This window comes from Chrysemys picta, chromosome 1 (genome assembly GCF_011386835.1).
Source record: "Chrysemys picta bellii isolate R12L10 chromosome 1, ASM1138683v2, whole genome shotgun sequence".
Taxonomy (NCBI): domain Eukaryota; kingdom Metazoa; phylum Chordata; order Testudines; family Emydidae; genus Chrysemys; species Chrysemys picta.
Genome location: NC_088791.1, coordinates 21,763,598 through 21,778,632, shown reverse-complemented (window position 1 = coordinate 21,778,632; position 15,035 = coordinate 21,763,598). Strand labels below are relative to the sequence as shown.

Below are 15,035 nucleotides of genomic sequence, written 5' to 3'. Positions count from 1 at the left end.
TCACCAGGCTGGGTCAGGGGGTTGTGATGCAGGAGGGGAGTCTGGGCTGGGTGATGGGACTGAGGGGTTCAGAGTGTGGGAGGGGGCTGGGGCAGGGGATTGGGGTGTGGAGGCGGGTGATGGCTCCAGCTGCGGGTGCATGCTCCAGAGTGGGTCCAGAAATGATGGGTCTGGAGTTTTCGAGGGGGCTCCGGGCTGGGGTAGGGGATTGGGATGTGGGAGAAGTGAGGGCTCTGGCTGGGGTGCGGGCTCTGGTGTAGGGCCGAGCATGAGGGGATTGGGGGGAGGCTCCGGGCTGGAGCCAAGGGGTTCGGAGTATGGGAGGGGGCTCAGGGCTGGGACAGGCAGTTGGGGTGTGGAAGGGGATGCGGGGTGCAGGCTCCAGGAGGAGTTTGAGTGTGGAAGGAGGTGAGGGGCATGGGCTCCGGGTGGCATTTACATCAGGTGGCTCCCAGAAGCGGCCGGCATGTCCAGCTCCTACGTGTAGGCACAGCCAGTTACCTCTTCATGCTGCCCCCATCCGCACACACAGCCCCCCAGATCCCATTGGCCGCGGTTTCCGGCCAATGGAAGCTGTAGAGCTAGTGCTCAGGGCAGCTCTGTGCCTAGGAGCTGAACATGGCGGCCACTTCCAAGAGCCGCACGGAGCCAGGGCAGGCAGGGAGCCTGCCTTAGCCCCACCATGCCGCCGGACTTTTAACAGCCCAGTCAGCAGTGCTGACTGTAGCTGCCAGGATCCCTTTTCAACCGGGCATTCTGGTCGAAAACCAGACACCTGGCAACTCTAGTGCAAACATTGGTGCATACAGTTTTTGTATACTATCATGTGAGGCCATACACCTGCAGAACTCATTTTTGTTTGCGTTGATTAAATTTTCAGATGTAACTTTCTCATGTACGCACATTAGACCAGAGCCAACTTCTGCTGAAGTCACTTGCATTGAGGGATGGGTTAGGCCAACAAGCAATATTACACAAAAATTATGTGTGCAAGAGCTCATATGCACAGAGGCTACGTTTTGATCAGCTGAACAATGTAGATTACACTTCAAAATCGCTGGGTAAAAGCCCATAGCCTGCTTATATCATACTACCGCCTACACTAAATATACCCTTGTCCTTTGCAGCACATTCCTGAAAAATTCATCAGTGTTGTTGCCAACATATCTTTTCTTTTAACTGTTAGTATTACTGGCAATTTTAAAATCAAGATTGGATTATTTTCAAAAAGATACCCAAAATAATTCCTGTTTGACGTTGAGTGTTTGTTCTATGGCTTTTGTTACACAGAAGGTCAGATGAGATGATCACAATGGTCTCTTCTGGCCTTGCAATTATTGGCAAAAGATAATATTGCTGCACTCAGAACATGGAGGGAAGCCTTCAATCACACAAATATTAAGGACACTATAATGCCCCTTTTTACACATTTTATTCTGTTACCACAAGAAAAGGCTTTTAACTGGCTGCATGGTTGAGTAGGTATCCATTCAGAGGTAGTATTAATATAGCTATGCTTAATCTCAGAGGCCCTATCTTCACTGGCAAAAAGGTGCATTTTTCAGCTGAGTTCAGCTAACTCAATTGAATGACCCCTCCCCCCCCCTTAACATCTGAGTAGACAGCTTAATACTAGAGCTGAGCAATGAATGGAATTTGTCCCATGGGAAATTCTGATACTTCAACATTCCCAAATCACAACAAAAAAGTTGAAATATCAAAAATATTTTGTAGAATGAAAAAATTTTGATTTGGAAACGTCAAAGCATTTCGTTTTGAGTCAGTTCAACATTAAACTACATCTGCTTACGATGTTACTGTGCCTCATGGTTGTTGTTGAGGCAATTCATGCCCTCATTCTCCCCTATGGCTCAGCTTCCTGGCTGGAAGACACCTCCCATGATGCACCCACAGTCAGAGGGGACACTATATTGCATGATAGGAGAAGTCATCCAGCCAGGGAGCCCAGCCAATGGAGGAGAATATGGGCATCGGGCCTCCGAAATACTACTCCAAATCAGGTAACACAGAACTATAGTTTAATGTTGTGTTGCCTCAAAACAAAGTGGAAAATAAAAAATATTCTGTAAAATTGAAGTTTTCCTATGAAAAATTCCAATTTTGCTGAAACTGAATTTTTCATTCAAAATTGTTTTGACAGAAAATTCCAGACAAGCACTATTTAACATCTAATCATGATGTAGCCACCTATCTTAAACATGTTAAACAGGGCCTATATAGGCATTAAAGGGAGTTTTTAACTGAGTTAGCTTAACTCATTTGAAGAACACAACTTTTTGCCTACACGGACTTGACCAGATGGACTCGTACATCTCAAATATCTCTCATTTTGAGGGACATCATTCGTTTCAGTTCCGAGAATACTTAAATTCTATACAAAAATGGTACCCCAAACTTTTATTGCAGAAAAATTATTTCCAACAGAAATAAAAAATCATGGTGTGCTGGTTACAGAAACAGTTACCTAACACTACAAGAAAAAAACTCCATGGCATTTCCTGCACAACTCTAATATTTGTATGACTCTCATTTGGAATTTTGTGACACTTTGTGCCCCATATTTGGACCTTCGCAGATTATAATGGGGTAGACAGGCTTACTTTCTGGGAACAGTAAATATATTAACCTAACTAAGAGGAAAGATGATGATTAATCAAACGTAATTTCTCTCCTTGCTAGAAAAGCACCTGCTATCTTCATCCATTTTTTCACAATGATCTCTCCATATAAATGTCATACTATTTTCATAATATATGCAGACCAGAAATAGAATAATGAATCCCATCTGAGTTACCCGCAATGCTTGATGGAGTGACACTTTCATATATCACGTACAAAACCATCAGATAATGTTGTCCAAAAATCTTCATCATAGAGGTTTAGCACAGGGATGTAGTATAGCACTGCAGATTTTGTTACAGAAGGATTAATTTTCATTTATAGTCATCCTGGCAACCTGAGGGAAACCAGTATATTATTGGGTAAGTCACCGCCAATATTTGCTTATTATAACCTTGCCCCAACTTTGTTTCTGCTACATGCCTAGGGAACATCATTTACCCAGTAGAGTCCCTTGGCTATGCCAATGTACAAACAATGAGACTGCTGATGTCATTCACTGGTATCTCCCTCAGGGCATTGCTAGAAGCTGTATTGTCCTCTTGCATCATATTTGCCCTTAATTTAACACTTTGACACACTTTAGTCCCAATGGTAAAAACCCACTGTGGTGATTAGTAACAGCTATGCCTGACTCCATTCCTGCTCTCAGTCAAAGCTGAAGCTGTAGGTATAAACGTATCTACATTTCCGATCAACTTTTTGCAGCACAGATGATCTGTTTACAAAATCAGTAAGGCATATGGGGAAGCTACTGCATGATACAGAAATGTGCCTGGGAGGTGAAGAAGAACTGCTAGTAGAAGGCAACAGGTTAACATTCAGAAGATAACAAGGGAGTATCCCAAGTGTGTAAAAATGATCTGGAGGAGGGAATAAACTCAGAAGTCACAGTGTGCACTGATGACAAAAGCAGGAAGCTGTGAACAGAAAAATCAATGCAAAGTATCTCAACCATCAACGTTTATGGCAAGATGAATGAAACAGGTAATTTTTAACGTAAGATAATGCCATGGAAGACTCTAAATCACAGAGACTAATCACAGACTGATAATTAATAGAGAACAGAAGCCAGCAACAAAACTGAAGTTGGTAACAGTATTACCAAATCTCATGATTCTACTGGGAGTCTTGCACTATTTGGCATATTTCTGAAAGACCCAGCTCCTGGAGTCTTGTGAATACATGAGAATCTCAGCTTTCATTTTAAAAACATTTCTAGCCCAAGTGGCTGTGGAGAAAAGCTTAAAAATGTGAGTTGAATGTACCTTAATGGATCAGAACTAGAAAGTAAAAAAAAAAACACCCCAATTTTTTTTAATCTCACAATTATTAAGCCAGTCACATGACTTGGGAATACGTGACTCATGATTTTTGACTACCTGAGGTTGGCAATAGTGTGGTAATTATGACTTTTGAAGGATATGTAGGTATTTTATATAACAGCAGACAATATTCTGAAAGGAAGTGATGAGGATTTAAATATCCAGTTTTCAGCATGCACAAAAGTGTATACGTACATATATGTATACACACACACTTTTATGCCTATATACATATAAAGGCATAAAAAAGTGTGTGTATATACACACACATGGCATTAAAAAGCTAAACAAAGACTGGGAGAACATTTCATAGGAATAAAGGCAAACATTTAAATACTGGGAGTCTGCAGAAGTCCAACGCCATGCCTTGCCAACTGGAGCAGATGACTATGCAATTGTGGTAGGCTGGATGAGGGTTATATATATCCAAAGTATGCTCATCCAAGGAGGGGCTGATGCATCTGTTGTATTTGCTTAATTAATGTTTGTAAATCACAGAGATCCTCGGATGATTAAAAACACCTCATAAAGGCCAGCTAAAAATGGTAACTTCTGAGCTGTTTCAGCACCAAAAAGGGAGCATTAGGATCTAAGAGACTGTGAGCAAAATTCACATAAGTGCAGAGGGTTTAAGTGATGCGTAGGACCAATTCTGGCCCTCTGCACAGAATGAATTTCACTTTTGATGGATAAAGTGGCAAGGTAAGTACAGATGCCAGGAGTCTGATCCTCCCATGTTTCAACAGGAGTTCCTCATATGCATCAGGAGTCTACAGCCACATTGGTATAAATAACGAGCACTGTAATAGGTGCCTATTGTTAGTGGCATTACCAACCCTAAGCATTGAAAAATCATCAGTCGGGCCCCAAAAGTGGCTAAAAAATGAAGAGGTTTTTTAAAGAATAATTTGGGAGTTCTTTTTATTTGCCTTCTTGTTTTTGAGCCTTTAGTGTGCATTCACTTGACTTTTCAAGATTTTCTCAGCAATCATGAGGGCTAGAAACTTACTTTTTTAAGATGAAAACTGAGATTCTCACATTCTCTTGATTTCAGCAGCTGAGATTTTAAGAAAAAACAATGAAACTTGTGGGATTAACAATAAAATTGCAAAAACTGGCAACACTGTCTTAGGTGTACAATAGTTTGAATTATTGGACTGGGAAAGTAGTGGGGAAACAGACATGTTTTCAAATGTCTAAACAGTGGTTATCAATATAACACCTAATACCATATTTCACGACAATAATTCTTCCATGCAAAGTTCATATGCTATGTGAACACTAAGCCAGCCTCAGAACACCCAGTGACATACTGTAGGTGAGCAGCATGACATCCATTTTACACTTGGGTAAGCTGAATCACAGAGAAGTTAAAAGATCATGTATTAAAGATATAGCCCTTCATTAAGGATTGGAAAAGCTAAGGGATCTGGAAGAGTAATCAGGAATTCCTCTTGGCGAAGCACAAAAAGCAATGGCAGATCCACACTCCTTTAAATGGGTACTGCACATGGTGACCCCCTACTCCAGACTACTATACTGGCAGATGCAAGTGCATGGCTCTCCTCACCACCTGTAAGGAGGCTAGTACTGAAGGCTAATACAGAGCAGTGGTTTCACTCCCCAGCCAGCTGCTGGCACTCAACCCAGGTACAACTGGAGTGGGATGAAGGCTGTTTGTGCTCTCTCCCCCACTCCTAGATGGCCAACCACAATCTGGATTTAAGTGACTTGTTCCAGGCTACAGTAAGAGTCAGTGTGTGAAGATGCTAGAACCGAAGTGACCCATCTCCCAGTCCACTGTTCCATCCATTAGACCCCACTTCAAGATACGCCTGTGTGACGGGTTGGATCACAGACTACTGCCAAGACTACTTCTGCCCCTGCTTTCCTGCCCTGTCAGCTTAGGACTTCAGTGCCCTGCCTGGTTTGAGCCAGATTTGCTAGTCTGCTGCAAACCCAGACCCAGGTCTGAATCACGTCCCCTAACAGCTGTAGACTTACCTGAAAGCAGCTAACAGAGGTGTTCTCGTCTTTAACACTCAGATGCCCAACTCCCAATGGGGTCCAAACCCTAAATAAATCCGTTTTACCCTGTATAAAGGTTATACAGAGTAAACTCATAAATTGTTCGCCCTCTATAACACTGATAGAGAGATATGCACAACTGTTTGCCTACCCAGGTATTAACACATATTCTGAGTTAATTAATAAGTAAAAAGTGATTTTATTAAATACAGAAAGTAGGATTTAAGTGGTTCCAAGTAGTAACAGACAGAACAAAGTAAGTCACCAAGCAAAATAAAATGAAACATGCAAATCTATATCTATTCAAACTGAATGCAGATAATCTCACCCTTCGAGATGCTTCAGTACATTTTTTCCTCAGACTGGACACCTTCCAGGCCTGGGCACAATTCTTTCCCTTGGTACAGCTCTTGTTCCAGCTCAGGTGGTAGCTAGGGGATTCTTCATGATGGCTCTCCCCTTTGTTTAGTTCCACCTATTTATATATCTTTTGCATAAGGTGGGAATCCTTTGTCCCTCTAGGTTCCCACCCCCCACTTCTCAATGGAAAAGCACTAGGTTAAAGATGGATTCCAGTTCAGGTGACATGATCACATGTCACTGTAAGACCCCAAGCCTTCATTCGGCCCAGCCTGACTCACAGGAAGGCTTGCCTGCAAACAGAGCCATCCACAGTCAATTGTCCTGGTTGATGGGAGCCATCAAGATTCCAAACAACCATTAATAGCCTACACTTTGCATAATTACAATAGGCCCTCAGAGTTATATTTCATATTTCTAGTTTCAGATACAAGAGTGATACATTTATACAAATAGGATGACCACACACAGTAGATTATAAGCTTTGTAATGATACCTTACAAGAGACCTTTTGCATGAAGCATATTCCAATTATATTCACTCATTAGCATATTTTTATAAAATCATATAGAGTGCAACGTCACAGCCTGTTTCTAGATTTAACACTAGGAAAGGCAAGGGAGTGAACACACTTGGGGCTTGTCTTCACTACTGGGGTACATCGACCTAAGTTACGCTACTCCAGCTACATGAATAACATAGCTGGAGTCGCGATAACTTAGGTTGACTTACGCCAAAGTCTTTAGTGCACTGCACTGATGAGAGATGTTCTCGGAGAGCTGGAGTACCAGGGTCAACAGGAGAGTGCTCTGCCATTGATTTACCAGATCTTTACTAGACTCAGGGGGGAGGGATAGCTCAGTCCTTTGAGCATTGGCCTGCTTAAACCCATGGTTGTGAGTTCAATCCTTCAGGAGGCCACTTAGGGATCTGGGGCAAAATCAGTACTTGGTCCTGCTAGTGAAGGCAGGGAGCTAGACTTGATGACCTTTCAAGGTCCCTTCCAGTTCTAGGAGATAGGATATCTCCATTAATTTAGATATTTAAATTGACACTCACTGCATCAATTGCAGCAGCGTACATCTCCCCGGTAGTGAAGACAAGCCCTTGGAGTGCTCCATGCAAATCTGGTCAGGGTCTCTTAGGAAGGGCATTGTTGAGATTGAAAACGGCAGCAGAAGGCTACTCTGAAATGAATCAGGGTTTTGTGGGTATGAGTTACAAGAAGCAATTAGCCAGACTTGGCCTATTTAAAGGAAAGGAAAGGATCACTGCCAATGAGCAGTTTGAAATAGCAACTACTTGTAATTCAAAACATAAGGGATCATGGGATTAGAACTGAGCACAGACTTCTTATAAGTTCAAGGTGAATTTCATTTACACTGTAGGTGGTTGGAATATGGAGTAAAATGGCCAGTCAGCAGTAGAATAAACACACTGTGAAGCTTCAGCAGACACATGAACACATTGTTGGAAGAGGAAAATCAGATGCTACCATCACGAAAGACGTGAGGGTTAAAAAGATGAGGCGATAAAGGCTAAGTGATTTACTTGGAGATACATCTTACATTACCCAACTTTCACTGGGTGTCTGTCTCAAAACACATCTACCCAATGGATGATGTACAAATATTTAAAAAAATAAGTTACCTTAGAGGATCCAGTATTCATTCAATGTTTCAAGATTACCAATGACTGTAGAGTACTATCATCTTCATGTCATGAACATTCATGTGTACTTAGAGGAATATTTTTCAACCTATTTATCTTTTGATTTGCCATTTGGCCCGGGTCCCTAATGTGTCAATCAATAATGTAAACGTCTGTCCTATGCCAACTAACTAATGAGTTGATTTTCTATCATGAACTCACAAGCCATCATTCTGCATATGTCACATCCTGTACATATCAGACTGACACTGCGCCTACATTTATAAGCAGCAAAAACAACAACAGTAAAAACATGCATCAGTAAAACATGAAGACTCAAAAAGAATGAGAAATAAGTGGAAGAGAGAGATCCAATTAGTACTCACCACCAGGGCTTTTGATCTGTTACTCAGTAGTTTTTCAATATTGCTGGCTGCAATTTCCACCAAGTCACGTGCATTGTTGGCTTCCACTGTATACAGATCGCTGTATTTCGTATAAATCTGCATGAGAAAAGGAAATCATTCAGAACTACCACATGGGCCTGTTTGTTTACATTGTAATAACAGGACAGTGGCCTAGTGGATTGAATACAGGACTATGAGCCAGTAACTCTTCAGTTATTAGCCACTTCCCAAATAAACTAGCCACAAGCCTCAGCAAGCCGCAGCCTCTCTGCTGAAAACGGTGTCCCCATTGATTTGGGGATTCTGCGGCCATAATGAAGGGCTAAATTTATTATCATTATTGTTAATATTAATACTCAGCACTCATGAGGCTATTATGATAATTATTACTAATTATTCGCATCGCAATAAAGCCTAAAGGATCAAAGATCAGAGCCAAACTGTGCTAGTCACTGTGCACACATATAATGAACAGACGGTCCCTACCCCAGGGAGCTTTGGATTTCTGAGTTTCAGTTTCCCCGTCTCTAGAAAGGATATTGTATTTACCTCACTACTACCCATCTCACAATGATGGCTTAAGGATTAGTGCCTCTATTAGACTTCGGTGATCTAGAGCACTATGGGATCAATTCTGCAAGGAGATGAGCAGATCAAAATCTGTGGGATTTATTTAACAGTCCTCAGCATCCCCAAGCAATGCTCTGCTGCTTTCAGGACTGAGCCTTAAAAATGATTTTTAAGCAATTTTTGGTGGGCGGGAGGTGAGGTAGATACTTCACCTGAGACCTTAAAGGGCCCTGACTTCCACAAAGTGCTGAGCCTCCCCTATCTGAAAATCAAATGCCTATAAAGATGCCTGAAGTTGAGCCCTGAAATCACTGATGTGTTTTAGTCTTCCTAAAAGATTAAGAGCCAGATACTCGAGGTGAATCAATGTGGCACCACAGAAGTAAACATAGTTACGCTGATTTACACCTCCTGATGATCTAGACACTTATTTACCTTTATTTTAGTAAGGTATATCGCTCACCTAAGGGTTTGTTGGTTGTTTTAATATTGTCCTTACTTCCATGATTTAAAATTCACTGTGGTGAGGGAGCACCTCGTTCTGTTATTCTGCGGTGTTTCGAAGGGCAATAACTACCAAAAAATGTAGAGGTGTGGGGTTTGTTTCTGTTTTTTAAAAGGACACCCCTTCTTCCTACACAACCTCCTTAAAAGGGGAGAAAAACTCTAACAACAATCTGGAAAAAGAAAGAGTGTGTACCTTATGGCTAGATGGTGAATGGGGAAAATTAATTTATGCAACCAACAGATGGTCTGAGGTTACACAAGTGCTTTGCCTCTCTGAAACACTGCCTGATGGGGAGTTATACTGTCTTGTGGGAAGTAATTCTAGGCACACACACAGGAACAGGTCCAACACTAATTCACTGGCCGAGCTCCAGCAGAAAGAGCTCAGAAACTATCCAGCAGACTAATTCTACCAGCTGTGCCAGGCTTCTCAGGGTATAGTTGTATGGTGGCTTTAAAGGGACACACCAATATCAGGATCTGCCGCTTGCGGCTAGTGGATTTTGAACATTGCCAGGTCTGATGCCATTCTGATGAATGAAATCAGTCATGTCTGATAAGTCTTGTCAGTTCTGTCATTCACATGAATTACCATTAGCTGCAATCAGTTTTGATTTCCAGAACACTGGATTATATAAAAAAAAATTCAAAAAAATCAAAACCTTTTTCTCCCTCAAAACTGATTTAAAAAGAAAAAAAGGGTCTTAATTCTTGCTTTTGGGAAGATATCCCCCAAACGCCTGTAGAAAATCCACCACTCAAGCCTATGATTACATAAGATCTCACAAGTAAATATAAGTCCACTGTGCTGCAAAAAGCGGTGATTCAGTCACAGATGCTTCTTGCTCAGTTGATAGGCAGCCAATGCCCCAGTGATGTGCAAGGGGAGGACGCTAAAGATCTCATGACTCATTTTGCAAGTCTCAGTATCTTGGTCAAATTCCAGCATGGCTAATTATCTCATGCCTTCCTAAAGCTCCCACTGCAGGTCCAAAACCAAATTAGACATCCTGGACAAGATAGTCAGATGGAAAAGCATCTACAATTAGAGACAGATTTTATAAGGAGCTCAGGTCCTACTTAGGCATCTAAATATGGGCCGGATTTTCAAAGCTACTCATCATCCAGCAGTGATAGTTATGGCCAATGTGCCGATGTCTTCTGAAAATCTGGTCCTGTTTTTGTAATGACAACATGCATATTTAGTTACATTAGATAGGATAACAAAACCATAGAAGGGATATAAACCTTTTGCGTCAGGGCATAAACCAACTATTAATTGATAGGGGTTAGATAGAACATGTTAAAAATATATATAGTATTTAGATAAGTTAGATGCATTCAAGTTGGCAGGGACTGATGAAATTCACACTAAGGTACTTAGGGAACTAGCTGAAGCAATCTCAGAACCATCAGCAATTATCTTTGAAAGGGTTACTTGCCTAGCGGATAGGAGAAAGCCGTAGATCTGATATACCTAGATTTTTTTTGGTAAGGCTTTTGACAGAGTCCTCCATAACATTTTCATAAGCAAACTCAGGAAACGTGGTCTCGATTAAATTACTATAAGGTCCGTGCACAACTGGTTGAAAGACCATACTCAAAGAGTAGTTAACAATGCTTCACTGTCAAACTGTGTGTAGGGTGGGGGAGATGCATCTAGTGGGGTTCTGCAGTGGTCTGTCCTGAGGTCCAGTACTATTAAATATTTTCATTAATGATTTGGATAATGTAGTAGAGAGTTTGTTTATATAATTTGTGGATGATACCAAACTGGAAGGAGTTGCAAGCACTTTAGAGGACTGGATTAGAATTCAAAAGGACCGTGATAAATTGGACAATTGGACAATCAACAAGATGAAACTCAGTAAAGACAAGTACAAAGTATTGCACGTAGAAAGGAAACAATCAAATACAAAATGTGGAATAACTGGCTAGGCAGTCATACTGCAGAAAAAGCTCTAAGGGTCATAATGGATCACAAATTGAGAGCCAATAACATGATGTAGTTGCAAAAAAAAAAAGGTAGTATCATTCTGGGGTGTATTAGCAGGAGTGTCATATGTAAGATATGGAGGTAATTGCTCCACTCTATTCGGCACTAGTAAAATCTCAGCAGATGTGCAGTGTCCAGTTTTAGGAACCACACTTTAAGAAAGATGTGAACAAATGGAAAAGAGTCCGGAGGAGAGCAACAAAAATGATACAAGGTTTAGAAAATGTGACCTATGGGGGAAGTTTAAAAAAAACTTCTAGGCATGTTTATTCTTGAGAAAAGAAGATGGTCTTCAAATATGTTAACGGCTGTTATAAAGAGGAGCGTGATCAATTGTTCTCCGTGTCCACTGAATGTAAGATACTGTAATAAGTAACAGGCTTAATCTGCAACAAAGGAGATTTAGCTTAGATATTAGGGAAAACTAGAAGGATAGTTAAGCACTGGAATAAGGTTACCAAGGAAGTTTGTGGTATACCCATCATTGGAGGTTTTTAAGTACAGGTTGGACAAACACCTGTCAGGGATGGTCTAGGTTTATTTGATCCAGCCTCTCAGCAAGGGGGGGTGGAGTAGATGACCTGTAGAGGTCCCTTCCAGCCCTATATTTCTATGATTCTGTGTACGATTTATCCCATAATTGACCACTACAGAGTTTCTTGTACCTTGCTCTGAGGCGTCTAGTGCTGGCCATTGTCAGAGACAGGATACTAAATTAGATACTGGTCTGATCCAGTCTGGTAATACGTATATCTACATTTCTAGCCAGGTAATCATCATGGCCAACAGCCAGGTATATTGGGGAAAAGGGACACAAAAATTGTTTCACGGGACTGCCAAAAAGACCAAATCTGAGCTCAGTTTTGTAATCTCAAGAGGTCTAGATTTAAACAAACTGTACCAAACCCACCAGGATCTCCTATCAATAGTTAATACCCACCCTTACCACTTAAGAGACAACCACTGTAATCTTAGTGATCCTCATATATACAAAGCCTCTGTTTTGAAGCCAAATTCAGTACCATCGGCACTAATGAGGGGCAGAGCCATTATGGATTATGGATTTTTATGGTTTGATAATTGTGCAACAAATATGATTAAAAGGTTAATGAGATTTTGCAAAGAAATTAGATCAATTTGAAATACTTTTTACTCTTCCGGGGTGTCAAAAGAACCATTTTTCATTTATTTTAAATTTTTCATTAAAATTTTTGCTTTTGAAAATTTCCAATTTTTCATTTTACCCCTGCCTCTCCCCCACTTTTGTTCTTTTTCTTTCCATTTTGCCACTGAAAAGAGGGAGGCAAAGAAAAAAAAAAAAAAAAACACACAGAAAAAAACTTTTTTTTTTTCATTTTTGGGTTTCACTGGCGGGGAGGGGACGAAAGGAGGGGAAAAGGTTTTGCAAAAATTTCCATTCGCAAAAAAAAAAGGGGGGGGGGGCTATTTTTGATTACAGGAAATATTTAATTCCAAACAATTGACTCAGCTCTGCTCTATTAAAATAAAACACCACCCAAGAATACTGCAAACATATAAATATATGCAAACCCTCAATCTGCACATAGGGGGTTGAGGGTGGTGTATGCAGGTAGTGAACTTTTGATGCAATAAGTGCTAGGGGTGATAAGGGAAATTAAAATGTTTTCCCAACTCACCAGTTAAGTGTCTTAGCACTGAGTGTTCAATCGCAGAGTCCTAAGAGACGAACCATGTATGTCGCTATCACATGTGCCTGCAAAAAGCAGGAGGTCGCCTACAGAGTCTTCTAGCCTTTCAATACACTGCAACATTTAAACGCCCTTTATTGGTGGGGATTTGTGGGAAGTTGCAGGTAACTGAATAGCAGTTTAGCCAGAATGCTGGGTACCACTTTCAGGAACAAGGAAACATTTTCAACTCCCTCCCCAAGCTCCTACTCCAGGAATAATCCACGTGATTATAGTGGAGATCCAACAATGCCAAATTGGAATCCTTTACCCCATTCAGTGAAAAGCCTTCACTGCAGGCACTGTGGGTCCTGCGGATGAGAGGGGCTCCCTCTACTGAGGTTCACATTATTTCCAGAGACGATGCCTCTTTGTCAAGGATTTAAAGACGTGCTGTTACCAGATGACCTAACTTGGAAACTGGTACAGTAGGAATAAACATTTGTAGGATGTCAAATATCAGGGGGTAGCCGTGTTAGTCTGTATCCACAAAAACAACCAGGAGTCCGGTGGCACCTTAAAGACTAACAGATTTATTTGGGCATAAGCTTTCATGGGTAAAAAAACCTCACTTCTTCAGATGCATGGAGTAAAAGTTACAGATGCAGGCATTATATAATGACACATGAAGAGAAGGGAGTTACCTCACAAGAGGAGAAGGAGTGTTGACAGGCCCAATTCACTCCCAATTCCACTCCCAATAATAGATGAGGAGGTGTCAATTGCAGGAGAGACAGCTGCTTTTGTAATGAGCCAGCCACTCCCAGTCCCTATCCAAGCCAAATTAATGGTGTTAAATTTGCAAATTTGTAGGATGCTGTACTATAACATAGAGGACACAGTGCTCCTTCTCTCCCTTCTCCTCACTTAATCCTATCCCCAGGGCTCAAAGTATCAAAATTACTCCTCCCTTACCCGCCACTAATTCCAGCGGGTAATATACCCCGCTATTTACTGAACACAAACCTGTTTCAATTTTTCAGAGTGCTTGTAAATGTTAACACACTTCCCGATCTTTCCTCAAATGTGAGGCTTGTCTAATCTACCAAGGCAGGAATAATGGAGGAAAGAGTCACTAATTACTTGAGTTGCTTACATAATTTATTTGTTTGCTCCCCTATTCCTTGAATTCAGCTTTGATGCTGCAGAAAATTAGAGCAGCAAGGGGAAGCTTCAGTATCTGCATGCAGCAACAAACTTTTCATTCTCAAAGCCTTCCACCTAGCAGTCAAACACAATTAGCAAAAGCTCATCTCTAATAGTCATAAAGGTCCTTATCAGCTAAGGTGTGTTTATTCACCTTTCAAAATGCAATTTGGTTATCTATGGGGCTTGTTCTAAAGAGCTGATTTGAATACATTTTATTATATTGCTTTGACCAAGTGAATGCAAGTTTTCGTTAGATTTTGCATCTAACTTCATTTTCAGTACTTTAATCACTAGTATTTTACTAAAAGCTCTTCAAATTGACAGTAAAATACGCCATTTATAATGGAACAAAACCTCATTGCATGGATAAGTGAAATCTGTAAAGTCACAGCAAGAAAAATACACTCATTTCTCTCTCAAGTCAATAGTCATGTACTTTTCCCTTCAAGAGAGAATGTATTAAAATTGTTTTCTAAATAATGGATATTTATTCAAAGATAATGAACCGTAGTTTATAAAAAAAAAAAAAAAACTTCAGCGTGAAACCACACAAGAACAAGAACAATAGTCTAATGTACTGAAGATTAGAACTGCCAATTCCCCTATAGAAAGTACCCCTCTCTACTCTGTCTTCAAGGGCATATTTACAAATCCCTTACAAAAAAGACATTCTCTCTGCTTGCTGCAGGGTAGA

The 15,035-nt window shown here is 40.9% G+C and overlaps 1 protein-coding gene across 8 annotated transcripts in view; it reads right to left on the bottom strand.

Moving 5' to 3' along the window:
• Nucleotides 1-15,035, bottom strand: part of CACNA2D1 (calcium voltage-gated channel auxiliary subunit alpha2delta 1) — a 660,196-nt gene that overhangs the window by 545,672 nt on the left and 99,489 nt on the right. For all 8 annotated transcript variants that reach the window (XM_065553645.1, XM_065553650.1, XM_008178507.4 and 5 more), the window contains exon 3: nucleotides 8,390-8,506. In XM_065553645.1, the coding sequence (XP_065409717.1) occupies nucleotides 8,390-8,506 (117 nt within the window). The remainder of the gene's footprint in view (nucleotides 1-8,389; nucleotides 8,507-15,035) is intronic.